The sequence below is a fragment of the Balaenoptera physalus genome, assembly GCF_965194825.1.
Source record: "Balaenoptera physalus genome assembly, chromosome: 7".
Taxonomy (NCBI): domain Eukaryota; kingdom Metazoa; phylum Chordata; class Mammalia; order Artiodactyla; family Balaenopteridae; genus Balaenoptera; species Balaenoptera physalus.
The window spans coordinates 70,767,252-70,779,904 of record NC_138886.1 but is presented as its reverse complement, the minus strand read 5'-3'; the positions used below and the strand labels follow the sequence as shown (position 1 = coordinate 70,779,904).

Sequence of the window (12,653 nt, the reverse complement as noted above, 5' to 3'; positions counted from 1 at the left end):
GAAAATTATATTATTGGCTTTGTTTAAGGAGTAAATGATGGGTAACAAAACAAGAATACCATGTACTCCACTTGAGAAGTCTAAAAATGAGGCTGCAAGAAAAGGCTACTGGATCAAGAAAATAACTTCTTTAACTTGGGAAGCACTGTACTTTGGGAAGGCAACAAGAAAAATGCCTGCATTTTGGTCTTGACATCCTCAGACACCTACCAAAAATGAAGGAAAGTAAGGCATAGCATATATTACAGGGTAGTAAAAACAATCATGGGGTATAGAGCCAGAGAACCTTAGGTTCAGACCCATCAGGTCCTCTGTGGCTCCCTCATATGCAGAGTTGAAACCACTGCATCAGAGAATCCAAGAGCCATACTCACATGTAACCCAAACAGCTTAGTATTAATGCTGAAGGGTAACTAGTTTATTGTTTACAATTAGCAGCTCATTATCTTGAAGACAGTTTCTTAGACACAAACACATTCATTCTACAATCTCTTTAAACAGACGAGATACATCACTAAAGGACCCAGTAACAGACCATAGTGAGAAGGAGTAATTCTGAGGGAAGAATGATCTCCCTGTGATAAGAAAACAAACCACATTCCTAAAAAATTGACAATAAAAAACAGTAAGAAGCAAGCTTCCATTTTCTTTATTAAAAAACAAAAATCACCAACTCATGTAAAATAATTCATTAGATCATAAAAAGGAGTAGAAACAAAAAGTCAAATGTCAATTTAAAGAATATCTGACACACTAGAATGTGTGTATACAGTCTCTTAAATAATTTAAGATTAGCTCCATATTAAACACCCAGCTTTTCTCACATTGTTGCAAACCCAAGTATTGTTCTGACTATAGTCATTAATTATCTTTTTTAACAAAAATAAAGATTTAACTCAAACAGAACTCCTCTTAGTATTGCCATTTTAACTTTTGCTGCATTACCAGAAACAGTGTGTTTTCAAGAACTGGATCTTTCTAAGCCCATTTTTATTTTTAAAACTTCACTATTTGATTATATTCATTGTAGAAAAATGTGAAGATAAGGAAAAATATAAAGACAATTAAAAATTTATCCAGTGTCCCTCCCCCCAAATACAATAACAAAAGAGTATATATATTTCTTTCTATTCATTGTACATATTTAAAACAAAATTAGTACTGTAAAATGCTTACATATCCCCATTTCATATTATACAGCAACAATTTCCTTAGTACATTAAATATTATGTGAAACCATGATGTTCAGTTGGCTGCTTCACAATCTAATTAGAGCTTAACCGTGATTACCTCCAGTTGTTGGATATTCAGATTGTTTTGAATATTTGCTGTTAAAACTATGTTCTACATCCTTCTTTATACATAATTATTTGTATGTATCTCTGATAATTTCTTAAAGATAAATTCCTAGGAGTAAAGTAACCAGCACAAAGGGTATATTTTAAGCCTTTTGATACATTTTACCAAAATGCCCTCCAAAAAGATTGTACCAATTTACAGTCACATCAGTAAATAGTCTAAAAGCTATTTCTTCACATTCCTTGGCAACATAGGAGTGTTACTGCTTACCTTTACTGTTACAAATTTGGGGGAATGGTGAAAGGTGTCTTCTTTTTTTCTAATGTGTAAATATTTCCCCACATGTTTACTGGTTATTTGCTTTCCTTCTGTTATTTGAAGCAGTCCAAGTCTTTTAGAAGGCATCTCTGATGTGAGCAATGTCTTATCACTTGTTCTTCCTTAGGGGGCAAGGACACAGAAGCTGCATGTCTCTTCTGTGTTTTCTCAAGCAGGAATTCCCCAAATGATTGGAATTAGAAGGTTACCTTGTCTTCTGAGCAGCCATGCTATTTTAATGTCTTGGTAACAAAACAGAAGACTGGGCCATTTTCTGAAAGAAAGCAGGCACAGATTATAGGACTCTGAGTGTAACTCCTAACTTTTAGTTCTTCATTCTCCTTTCATGTAAGGTGAGGTTCAGAATGTTTATCTCAGAGGACTGTTCTGATTCTCACTTATCTCCACCCGCCTTTACATCCACTAGGACATATTTTATACACCATCCTCCAGCCTGGATTGTTGTTTATGCAACCTCCATCATTCGCCTTATTCCACTGAAAAACGTCATTGAAATTTCAACGATAGTATCGCCAAATAGAATAGGAGCTTCTTCATTACAGCGTCTTAGACATCTTGACATATAGTGGGTGCTCACTAAGTGTAGTGAATTAATGATGCGCACTTCAGTGCTGAGAGAGCTGAAAATAATGCCCTGGAATAAGGGATTATTAGTATGGTGTTCCTTAATGCTATAGAATGGAGGCCATAATTCTCAATTTTGTCTAGAGCAGCAATTCTTCATTTTCTCTTTTCTACACATATTAACCCTCTTAAAAAATGCATATGGGATTCTCTGGTGGCGCAATGGTTGAGAGTCTGCCTGCCAATGCAGGAGACACGGGTTCGAGCCCTGGTCTCGGAAGATCCCACATGCCGCGGAGCAACTAAGCCCGTGAGCCACAACTACTGAGCCTGCGCGTCTGGAGCCTGTGCTCCGCAACGGGAGAGGCCACGACAGTGAGAGGCCCGCGCACCGCGATGAAGAGTGGCCCCTGCTCGCCGCAATTGGAGAAAGCCCTCACACAGAAACGAAGACCCAACACAGCCAAAAATAAATAAACAAATAAATTAAAAAAAAAAATGCATACATACAGAAACACACAATTTTACACACACTTTCAGAAGCTTCACAGAAAGAAAGGAGAATACCGATTTCTACTATCCAAACATCTTTACTTAAAAATGCAGCTGAAATAATAAATTTATTGTTTGACAAATTATCTTTAAGTTCAAGGGACTATGGTCAAAATGGGGTCAGAAACCTAAAAACAAAACAAAACAAAAAAAACAAACCCAAAACACACCATCCCATCTTGCAGGTTATACCCTCAGCAGCAGCAAAAGTATGAGTCACATTTCCTGCCAATCAACAGTGTGTTTATTTAGACAAGCCAAAGTCATGCTGCTCTATCACATTACACTCATTATGTTTAGCTAAATGTAACTGTTTCTAGTTTAAAGTGACATTCTCCAATTCTTAGAATTTGTTTTCTGTTCCCCTTTTCTTTATCCTTATAATAAGGACTGCCTGTATTTCAATTATGATGAAATACTTCATGGGGGGAAGGGCCTAACATTTACTCATTAAAGAACATTTATCTCCTGGGTATATAGGCTGAAACCAATGGATGAGTTTCCTGCTCCTTATGGATTTAAAGTCTAGTAGGGAAGACAGATTACAAATGCCAATATTCCTGACTTTGCCAGTCCTCAAGGCTGAGAGGCATATTATTACAGTGATGTGCTGGAGCCTGCTTGTACCAGCTTATAAAAACCTGATTATGTACATCACTTCCCAGCTTACCAGTGGCTTCATGTTAGTAGCTTGAAGTCGGCTGTGCAAGAGCATTTATACCACAGCAATCAGCAAACACTACAAATCATGGCACCTCCATGCCCAGCAATTGGCAATCATTTACTACCACATAGTGTCCTTGTCACACTAAAACAGTGGCTCTCATTCCAGGGCTCCTCGGTGGTAATTCAGGTAGAGAGGGCTTTTATCAACTTTTCGAATCTTCTCTCAACTACTTTTCTTAAGACCTAAGAGTACAGATGTGTTCTAGGATATACTTAGGACCTTAGGATATACTGGCTACTAGGTGAATGTAACATCTGATCAATTTCAGGCAACTCCTTATCCAAGGTGGTTAATCAAGAGAGTCTCAAGATGTCCAGATAAAAACCACACATCTCTGAGCTCAGCAGTCAGTTCAAATTATATTCTGGGAATTAATACTAGAGTTGAAGAGCTACCGATCTGCAACCCATCACTTGTTTATCATTAATTACTATCTTAGTTTGACGCAACATTAACTGTAAGTAGACATTCCCTGGCACCATTTCAGTATTGCTGTTGTCAGTGTTTTGGCTTTAAAGGCTGCCAACACTTTGCATGGATCTGCCAAAGAGAAAACAGCCTTGTCTGCAGCATAATCCATGTACAGAGCAAACATTACCAATCTTCTGAAGTAAAACTTAGGGATATACTGCAAAGCAGGACAATGTTAAGAACCTGGTAGACTAGATAATAAAACTCTCCCCACCTTAACTTCCAGTGCTCTTGCATTACCAGCCAAAATGTATATCTATTCCATTTATGGTTAGTAGTAGTAAATGGCATGAAAACTTGTAGAAAACATCTAGCCTAGTATAAAATACATAAGGAGATGGGCCAAGGGTGAAATGCAAATTAGAGAAAAAGGCAGCTGAGGGTCTATGGAATTGTCTGCTTACAGATGGCTGAGGATACTTACCCTAATGTTATGGAGGGTTTCTGACCATTCCATGGATCCTATCTGAGGTATGGTAGTGAGAAGTAAACTTTTGGCTTTATTGGCATTTTCTTTCAGGGTCTTTAAAACCCGGTCCACAGAAACCTAGAGAAACAATAGCACGGGATGTTAACAGCAATTTAAAATTCCACTGCTTTTCACAGAACATTTTCTTGAGTTCCTACCTGATCTGTTAAAGTCAGTTTACCACAGTTTCAATCCCCTGGACCCAAGCTTTGCATGTATCAGGGAGAGCTCTTGGAGAAACCCAGTGACATCTCTGAAAAGCACTGCTGGTTTTCAGTATGGCATCCGAGAAAGTTTCTCAGATGTATAATGTGTTAGCATGGCCTAGAAAGATTGTGGCTCTTCTCCTCATGTCCACAGAATGGATTCCAGTTTTAAAAACTGTTGCTATACTGGATAAATCAGAAGATAAGCACATTTCTCTTTAGAGAAGTCTTCCAGCTAATAAAGAAAAACGATGGGATCAAAGCATCAACCATTTTACAGTCCCAGTGAATTAATGGATGGGCTGTTAACATCACAGAACCAAAAAACCCAAACCAAACAAAGAAACAGTCCACTTTAATGAGCTTCCTTGTGGATTATGATGACCGAATATGATCAAATCTCTAGATCCTGCTGCCAATTTACAGAAAATAACAGAGCACTGAGAAATTGGATAAACCACCCTAAGGAGATGATTTCACCAATTCGGACTGTGGGAAACTACAGGACAAATGACCTGGTTTCTTTTAAAAACACCTGGAAGAAAAAAATCACTTACGCTATTTGAGATAACTAGAAAATTGAACTTTGCCTGGATATATTAAGCAATTATTGTTGGAATGCGATAACGGTAATGTGGTTATGTTAAATGTTTCCTAAAATGTTTATGGATAAAATTATGGATCAGAGTATAGATGAAATATGATTGGCCTTAAGTTGTTATGTTTATGATTGAAGCTGGATGTTGGATTCTTGGACGTTCATTACCATTGTCTGCTTCTGTGTATGACTGAAGTTGCTTCATAAGGAAGCTGAAGAAAGTTGAGTATAAAACAGATGATCAGAAAGAGTAATTGTCATGTTTCACTATGCTTAGAAGATACCCAAGATTCAGGGGCACAATGATTACACCTTTCTATTTCCTGGAGTATCAAGTCCAGACCCCTCCCACAACACTGAGATGTGTTTAGAACAAAATGATGAGCACTGTAGCAGAGGGGAGTCCCATCACTGTGCGAGGGGATCACAGCACAAGGTGGTGACCAGCTTGCTGGGTGCCTGCCAGCTATGAATCTTCAAATGCAGGGTCATGAAACATCCAAGAGATTTACCTTGTATTTTACTCTTTTCCTCACACTTTGTGACTAATACAGATTCTGATCTCCTTTTTCTCTTTGTTTCTGCTGTTGTGCTTCACCCAAAATGTCCTTTCTACTAACTTCCTCACAATAAATTCTAACCTGTTCAACATCCAGCTTAAATCTCAGAAGTTTTCTTCAGAAACTATCCCTCTCCTCCATTCCATCACACCTACCATCTGATGACCACCCTCTTAGGAGCCAGCACTATACTAGATGCTCTACATTTATCATATGGTTTAATTCTCCTAATAATCCTGCAAGGTCAGAAATGTAACTACACAACCCCCACCCACGTGAACGGGTTAAATAACTCACCCAGTATTACAAGTAAAAAGAACAACAGGAATTTGAGCAAGTGCTTAGGCAACTCTAAAACCTTTTTGCCATGCCAGGCTACACATCTGGTTTAAAGCACAATGACACACATAGCTGACTGAGATGATGCCATCTTTGTCTATGTTTTCCTGGTGGCATTTAATATTATTTGCTTTTGTGCCTTACCACTTACACAGAGCTTAGGTTTTGTTTTTGTTTTTTTTTTTTTTTTGCTTTTAACTGAAGTAGCTCCAACTGACTGTTTTCCAAACCTCATGTGGGCTACTAAACGAAAGTACCATTCGCTCTGCATGGGAGACAAATGTTACTAGACCGAGCAGAAAGCCACAGGCAGGAAGCAATCTGCTCTTGGGGAGTGGCAGAGGCTGGAGTCTCCTATTAATTGGAAGCAGCTTCTCAACATCATGAGGCTGAGCTGTCCCTTAGATGACCAAAGCTGCCAAGTCAGGGACTTTTTTGGGTCAGGATTTGCAAATCTCTTACATAACGAACATCCTAGTAGTCAGCAACAGTTTATTACACTGCAGAGTGAGGATAAGACATTCATTCAAAGAATCTGGGTTCATCTACGACCCAAACTCCATACCCACGGATGGACAGGCAGCTAGAATATCTTACTCCATTTTACATGAAATTGGATGGTGAAACAAGCAGCCTGAGATGGTGGTAAGGTCCCTTTGGAGAAGATGTCACCTCCCCTAAGTGTGTTCAGAACCGCCACTCCAGCACTTCTTCCTTCAAAATTTCTTGGCTGTAGTTTTATCACTTTCTCTTTTTAAAATGAGATAAATGACAAGACAAATGATCTGGTTTTTTCAAGTAAAATGCAAGGAATGAAAAGGGAGGAGAATATTAGAGTAAAAGATTTAAGAGGCATATCGTTAAAATGCAATGTGTGGATTATAAGGGATCCTGATTTGAACAGTTAAAAATTATGAAATGAGGGAAAATGTGACAAATCTGGACATTTGATTATATTAAGGAATTAATAATATTTTTTCATACAACAATGGTGTTGTGGTTTTAAAAAATTATTTTAAAAGAGAGGCCTTTTAGAAAAATTTACTTCAAAATAATTAGGGTAGGGGAGAGAAAAGTGGGTAGGGGCATATAAATAAAACAAGACTTGACATGGCTGATAACTCTGGAAAGCTTGGTGATGGGTAACTGGGGGTTCATTATACTAGACTCTACTTTTGTAGATGTTCAAAGTTTTCCACAAAGAAAATATTTGTTTTGGAAGCCTGACCTCTGTGGCCTAGTGTCCTCAAATACCAGCTGGATCTTGCTGTCTTTCCTGCCAAAAACCCTCATTGACCTCCCATCTGAAATCCTTACACAGCCTACGTGGCCCTGCCTGCCTCTTCTCCCTCCTCTCCTCTCCACTCCACTCAGGCACGGCCATCTTTCCCATCACACTTAAACCAGGAAGGCTTCCTGGATTTGAAGTATTTGGTTGGGCCAATTTGATATGTACTTCTGTACCTTATCACACTATTTCTTTATAACCCTGCGCCTTCTCACATTGGTTTGCTTGGCATCTACCCAGCCCCACAAAACCCAGAATGTTGGCTCCTTATGGACTTGTCTGTCTGCTATCATATTATTATACCAAGCACAGTACCCAGCCATGGTAGGTGAGACAGACATGAATACAGACAGACATGAATACAGAGTCCTCTTACCAGGTTGAGGTACATAATAGTAAGGTTTTCCCCCTACATAATAAACAGTAGCACAGCATAAAGAACTTATAACCAAGTCTTTATCCTTAAAGTAAGGGCCAAGTCTCAATATAATTCCCAACACACCTACATGTTTACAGTGTACTGTTCCCCTGTTGATCCTTGGATAAAAGTGTCTTTTTATTCTCTGTGAAGATTTCTGTTCTTCCAGTGGGAACTACAGAAAAAATCTGTTAATACCTAATGACAGTGTATAAAAAGCTGACTTTAAAACCTGGTAGAATGGCACTTTCTGGAACTAATGTAATATAAACAAAGAGTTAAGACACTCTCTTACTGGCTCACACGGCACGTGGAAGCCCAGGCCATACATGTTCCAAAGAGAATTACACCTACCACTTCCTCATGCTCCTTCCAGCAATCATAATCTGTTGCCATGGCGATACTTGCGTAGCAAATTCCAGCCTCCTTAGCAAGAATCACCTCTGGAACTGTGGTCATGTTGATAACATCCGCCCCCCAGGTTTGGAACATGACGCTTTCTGCCCGGGAGCTAAAACGAGGTCCCTCAATTGTGATCACTGTCCCTTTTGAGTGGCACCGGAGTCCTAGCTTCTTAGCGGTCTCTATGAGGACCTAGAATGCAAAGAACCAAACTCAAAACATACAAACAGAAGTTCAGCTTAATTTATTTTTCCTCTGATACTTTAAAAGATTGTTACTATACATACCTAGTACCTGTAGGCCCTCGAAGAGAACCTAGGAGATCACAGAAGGGTGTTTCCTAGACCCTTACCCACTTACATAGTGCTCTGTCCTGCCCCAGCCCCTAGCTCACAGGTACAAGAGCAAACAGTGAGGTTTTTCTACACACCAGGCATTTGTTTACATGCTTTAATCTCACTTCTTAACAACTTTAAGAGACTATCATGGATTGTGAAAGGGGGCTTGAGCCTGAGCTCTTAACCTCCAAGGCTACACTAAGATGCCTTCCTCATTCACATCTCAGAGATGTGCAGAGTGAACTGTTTTCAAGCTCCTGAGAAACTCATTCTCACTGCTCTTTTATACAAAACCTGAGGGCTTTTGTGAAAGCTTTTTGGGGGTAGAAAGTGATTTCATAATCTCTTTTGCCTGTTGCCTCTCTAAAGACATACAGTAAAAAACAGAATGGGGCTGTGCTGATTTCTTCTATCCAGAGAGAAACTTATCTTGGCATCCCTTTAGAGGCAAGGTGACACATGAGTTTAGAAACATTATTTAAAAGTTTGATCACTTTTTCTAGTGTCTAATAATGTACATCTAATCTAATTTCATTTTTTTCTTAGCCTGTGCTTAAACATTCCTTTTTAATTAAAAAAAAAATTAGTCTTTTAAACTTAACTGTTAAAGCACTGCCAAGAATTCACTTACCCTTATGTATGTCCTAGTTATTTCATCTGTAAAATGGGAATAATAATATTATATAACTCAGAGATACTGTGAAGTTGTGTGTGTGTTTTTTTTTTTTTTTAGAATTTATTTATTTATTTATTTATTTATTGGCTGTTTTGGGTCTTTGTTGCTGCATGTGGGCTTTCTCTAGTTGCAGCGAGCGGGGGCTAATCTTTGCTACGGTGCATGGGCTTCTCATTGCAGTGGCTTCTCCTGTTGTGGAGCATGGGCTGTAGGCGCGGGGGCTTCAGTAGTTGTGGCTCGCAGTCTCAGTAGTTGTGGCGCACGGGCTTAGTTGCTCCGCAGCATGTGGGATCTTCCCAGACCAGGGCTCGAACCTGTGTCCCCTGCACTGGCAGGCGGATTCTTAACCACTGTGCCACCAGGGAAGCCCCAATACTGTGAATATTAAAAGAGCTAAGGAATATATATAGCAAGGAATCTAAATGCTTAACTGGTTTTCTAATTATTAACACTGGCAGCTTCTACACATTTCCCAAATAATTTGTTAAGTTTCCTATGATACCAATATATAAAATGGAGTGACTCAAAGTCAATAGAAGGCTCCAATCTAGGCCAAGGTCTTGCCTGCACATGTCTGAACCACATAAGCAAATTAACCTATTTCCTTAAAAATAACACATTATGCTATGGCAAGAGGAGAAAGAATTTTAACAAGAGCCTCGGCAACTCCAAATTTAGAACCACGACAAGCCCTAGATGACTAGCTGATGCTACATCATGTTTATTTATCCTATACATGCTGAAAATAAGATTATGCTAAATCAAAACTTTTCCTTAAGGAGTATAGGTATAAATACAAGGGCTTATTAAATCACTCTTTCCCCTGCTGTACCCCCTACTTTCAAAATTAAGATATATCCAGCCCAGTCCTGTCTTCATTAAATGTCTTTAAAAATCCCAAATAACTGAGCTGTATGTCTCGGCCAAACTTCAGAGTGCTTCTAGAGATGTGTGAAGGAAGATCACAACTATTGCAGGCCAGTGGCAATGTGGCTTGTAAGTCTTCACCATCACCCTGGGCGGTGGGTGCCACGTTGGGGAGGAGGAAGTAGAGGCTTATGGGCCTGGGTGGGCCAGCCAGTGACAGACCCTGGGCCCTTGCCACCTGGACCAGTACTCTGCACTCCCACACGAACAGACAACGCCACCGTAAGGTGCCAGAAATATAAACTACAGGCTTAGAGGTCTCTTTACTGTGTCAGGACTTTAGAAGAATTTGTTTCAGATTACCTTTCGACTAGAAGTACTATTTTTGGAATAGGTAATACTTGCACATGGTACAAAAATGTAAACAGTACGAAAGGATATTATTCTGTGACAAGTATTTCTTCTACCTGTGTACTAGCGACCCAGTTTCCCCATGGGAAACCACTGTTAGCAGTTCTTTGGTCAACTTTCCAGAAACACTTTATTTGCATATAAATATTTTCATATTTATCTCTTTTACATACACATATTTCAACACAAATGGTAAGATATAGTACAACCATAGTGTACCTTGCTTGCCACTTGAGAATCTGTCGTCGGTACATGAAAGATCACAATGATGTTGAAAGTTAAAGTGATAATTACGAAGGGGCAACACCACCCACTCTTTACATTTTTTGGACAATATTTTAAAATCTCTTTTAGGGTATATAAGAATAAAGTAATATTCTGAAGGCCTTATTTTCCCATGTTCTTAAACTGCCCTCCCCAGCACTCTTTTAAAGTCTTTATGTGAGGGTCCTTAGCTTGACTAGACTATTAATAGCTGCATTAATTCGGTCTCAAGGGAGGCCAAACTGCATTACTGGAAACTATCACCCAGCCACCACATTTACATGTGCTCTGCATACATCATTAGCACTTCCCTTACCCACCTCTACTCCTAGTACCCAAATCACTGGGGCAGTACCTCTGATTTCCTACTATCATGCATATTCTCTCCCTAGTCTATTTCTTCCCAAGCTGCCCCCATTTTGAAGTGGACAAAAATGTTATTGCACACATCTAACTTCCCCTGGAGAGCAGATTTATTCTGTGGACAGATCTGAGTTTCAGACTTACATTGTTCTGATATTCTGCTGATAACTACCCAGGAACATACACAGTTGATCCTTGAACAACACAGGTTTGAACTGTGCAGTGCACTCATACATGGATTTTTTCCAATAAATTCATACTACAGTATTATACAATCTGTGGTTGGCTGAATCCTTGGATGCAGAACTGCAGATAAGGAGGGCCAACTGTAAAGTTATACTCAGATTTTCAACTGCATGGTAGGTCAGTGCCCCAACCCCTCACGTTGTTCAAGGGTCAAATGTATTCTAAACTCACACTTAAAACTTAACCTGCCTTTTTTTTGTTTTAAAGAAGTAAAAAAGGTGCTTTCACAGAAGTCACAGAGAATCAACATGCAGTGATATATCTGAAATGGCTCCCTCCAACGCCTGGCTTTGGATTCTAGATTTCTGAGACCAGAGTGAGGTTAAGGTGCCCTAGCTCTTAACTGTAAGGAAGCTAGTTTTACATGATTATACAAGGCTGAACATGTACTACTTTCCACATTCAGGTGTTAAAATCACCTGAATGATTAACATGTTTAGGTATATGTATTGTCTAAGTTATTTTATAAAGTAGATTTTACTAGGCAGTTTGTCTCTGACAATAACTTCTGACCTACTGGGTTGCACCTGACTTTCAAATCTTGAGTTATAAGAAAAGTACCATGGATGGACTTTTGAATTGTGGTAGCCATTTTTATTCTCTGAAAGCTAAGGCTGTGATTCCTCACTTTATATCACCATTGGCTTTTGTAGAGCTGCCCCTTTAGTCCTGAGATCTTACTATAATCCTGGAGAGGCAGCTGGAGAGTAACAGCCAAACTCAGCTCAAAGGCAAATGATGCCAATCTGACAATTTACAGATTATTAATAACTTAATTCATAAAAGCAGTTAACAGTCACTGGATGTCTTATAACTAACAGGCATCACTCAAAGCACTTTATTAGTAAATAACTCTTTTATCCCTCACAGTCCTATGAGGTACATGTTATCATCACCTTATTTTATAAACGAGGAAACCAAATCCGAGGTTTTGGTCCAAAGACACACAACAATTAAGCTGAAGCGTAAAGACCTGATCATAAGAAATCTGGTTCCAGATTGTATACTCTGGACATATTATGCTACTCTAAATTATTTTAAAAGGTATCCTGACAGCAAAATCAAAACTTACTTAAGAAAAAAAAAAAAAAGGTTGCAACTTTGAGTGATTCAGCTTACCAATGACTGAGAGTAGTGGAGGCATTATTAGCAAAGGGAAACAACTCTTCATAAAACCTTGAGTAAGCAGCAAGCTAGAGAGGGGAAGAGAGACCACATGCTTGGCCAGTTAATCTACGTCTAGATGCCACCCCAAG

The 12,653-nt window shown here is 39.1% G+C and overlaps 1 protein-coding gene and 2 long non-coding RNA genes across 3 annotated transcripts in view; 1 reads left to right on the top strand and 2 right to left on the bottom strand.

The window, feature by feature from the left end:
- LOC309664786 overlaps positions 1 to 12,653 on the bottom strand; it is a 309,583-nt gene that overhangs the window by 34,172 nt on the left and 262,758 nt on the right. The window lies entirely within an intron of this gene.
- The window catches only part of LOC309664778, a 102,816-nt gene that overhangs the window by 77,400 nt on the left and 12,763 nt on the right, over positions 1 to 12,653 (top strand). The gene's annotated exons all lie outside the window — the stretch shown is intronic.
- The window catches only part of MTAP (methylthioadenosine phosphorylase), a 39,111-nt gene continuing 27,091 nt past the window's right edge, over positions 634 to 12,653 (bottom strand). Inside the window, exons 6-8 of the mRNA XM_082470535.1 lie at positions 8,185 to 8,424; positions 4,377 to 4,499; positions 634 to 1,891 (exon numbers count right to left, since the gene is read on the bottom strand). Of these exons, the coding sequence (XP_082326661.1) occupies positions 1,853 to 1,891; positions 4,377 to 4,499; positions 8,185 to 8,424 (402 nt within the window). The 3' untranslated portion in view covers positions 634 to 1,852. The remainder of the gene's footprint in view (positions 1,892 to 4,376; positions 4,500 to 8,184; positions 8,425 to 12,653) is intronic.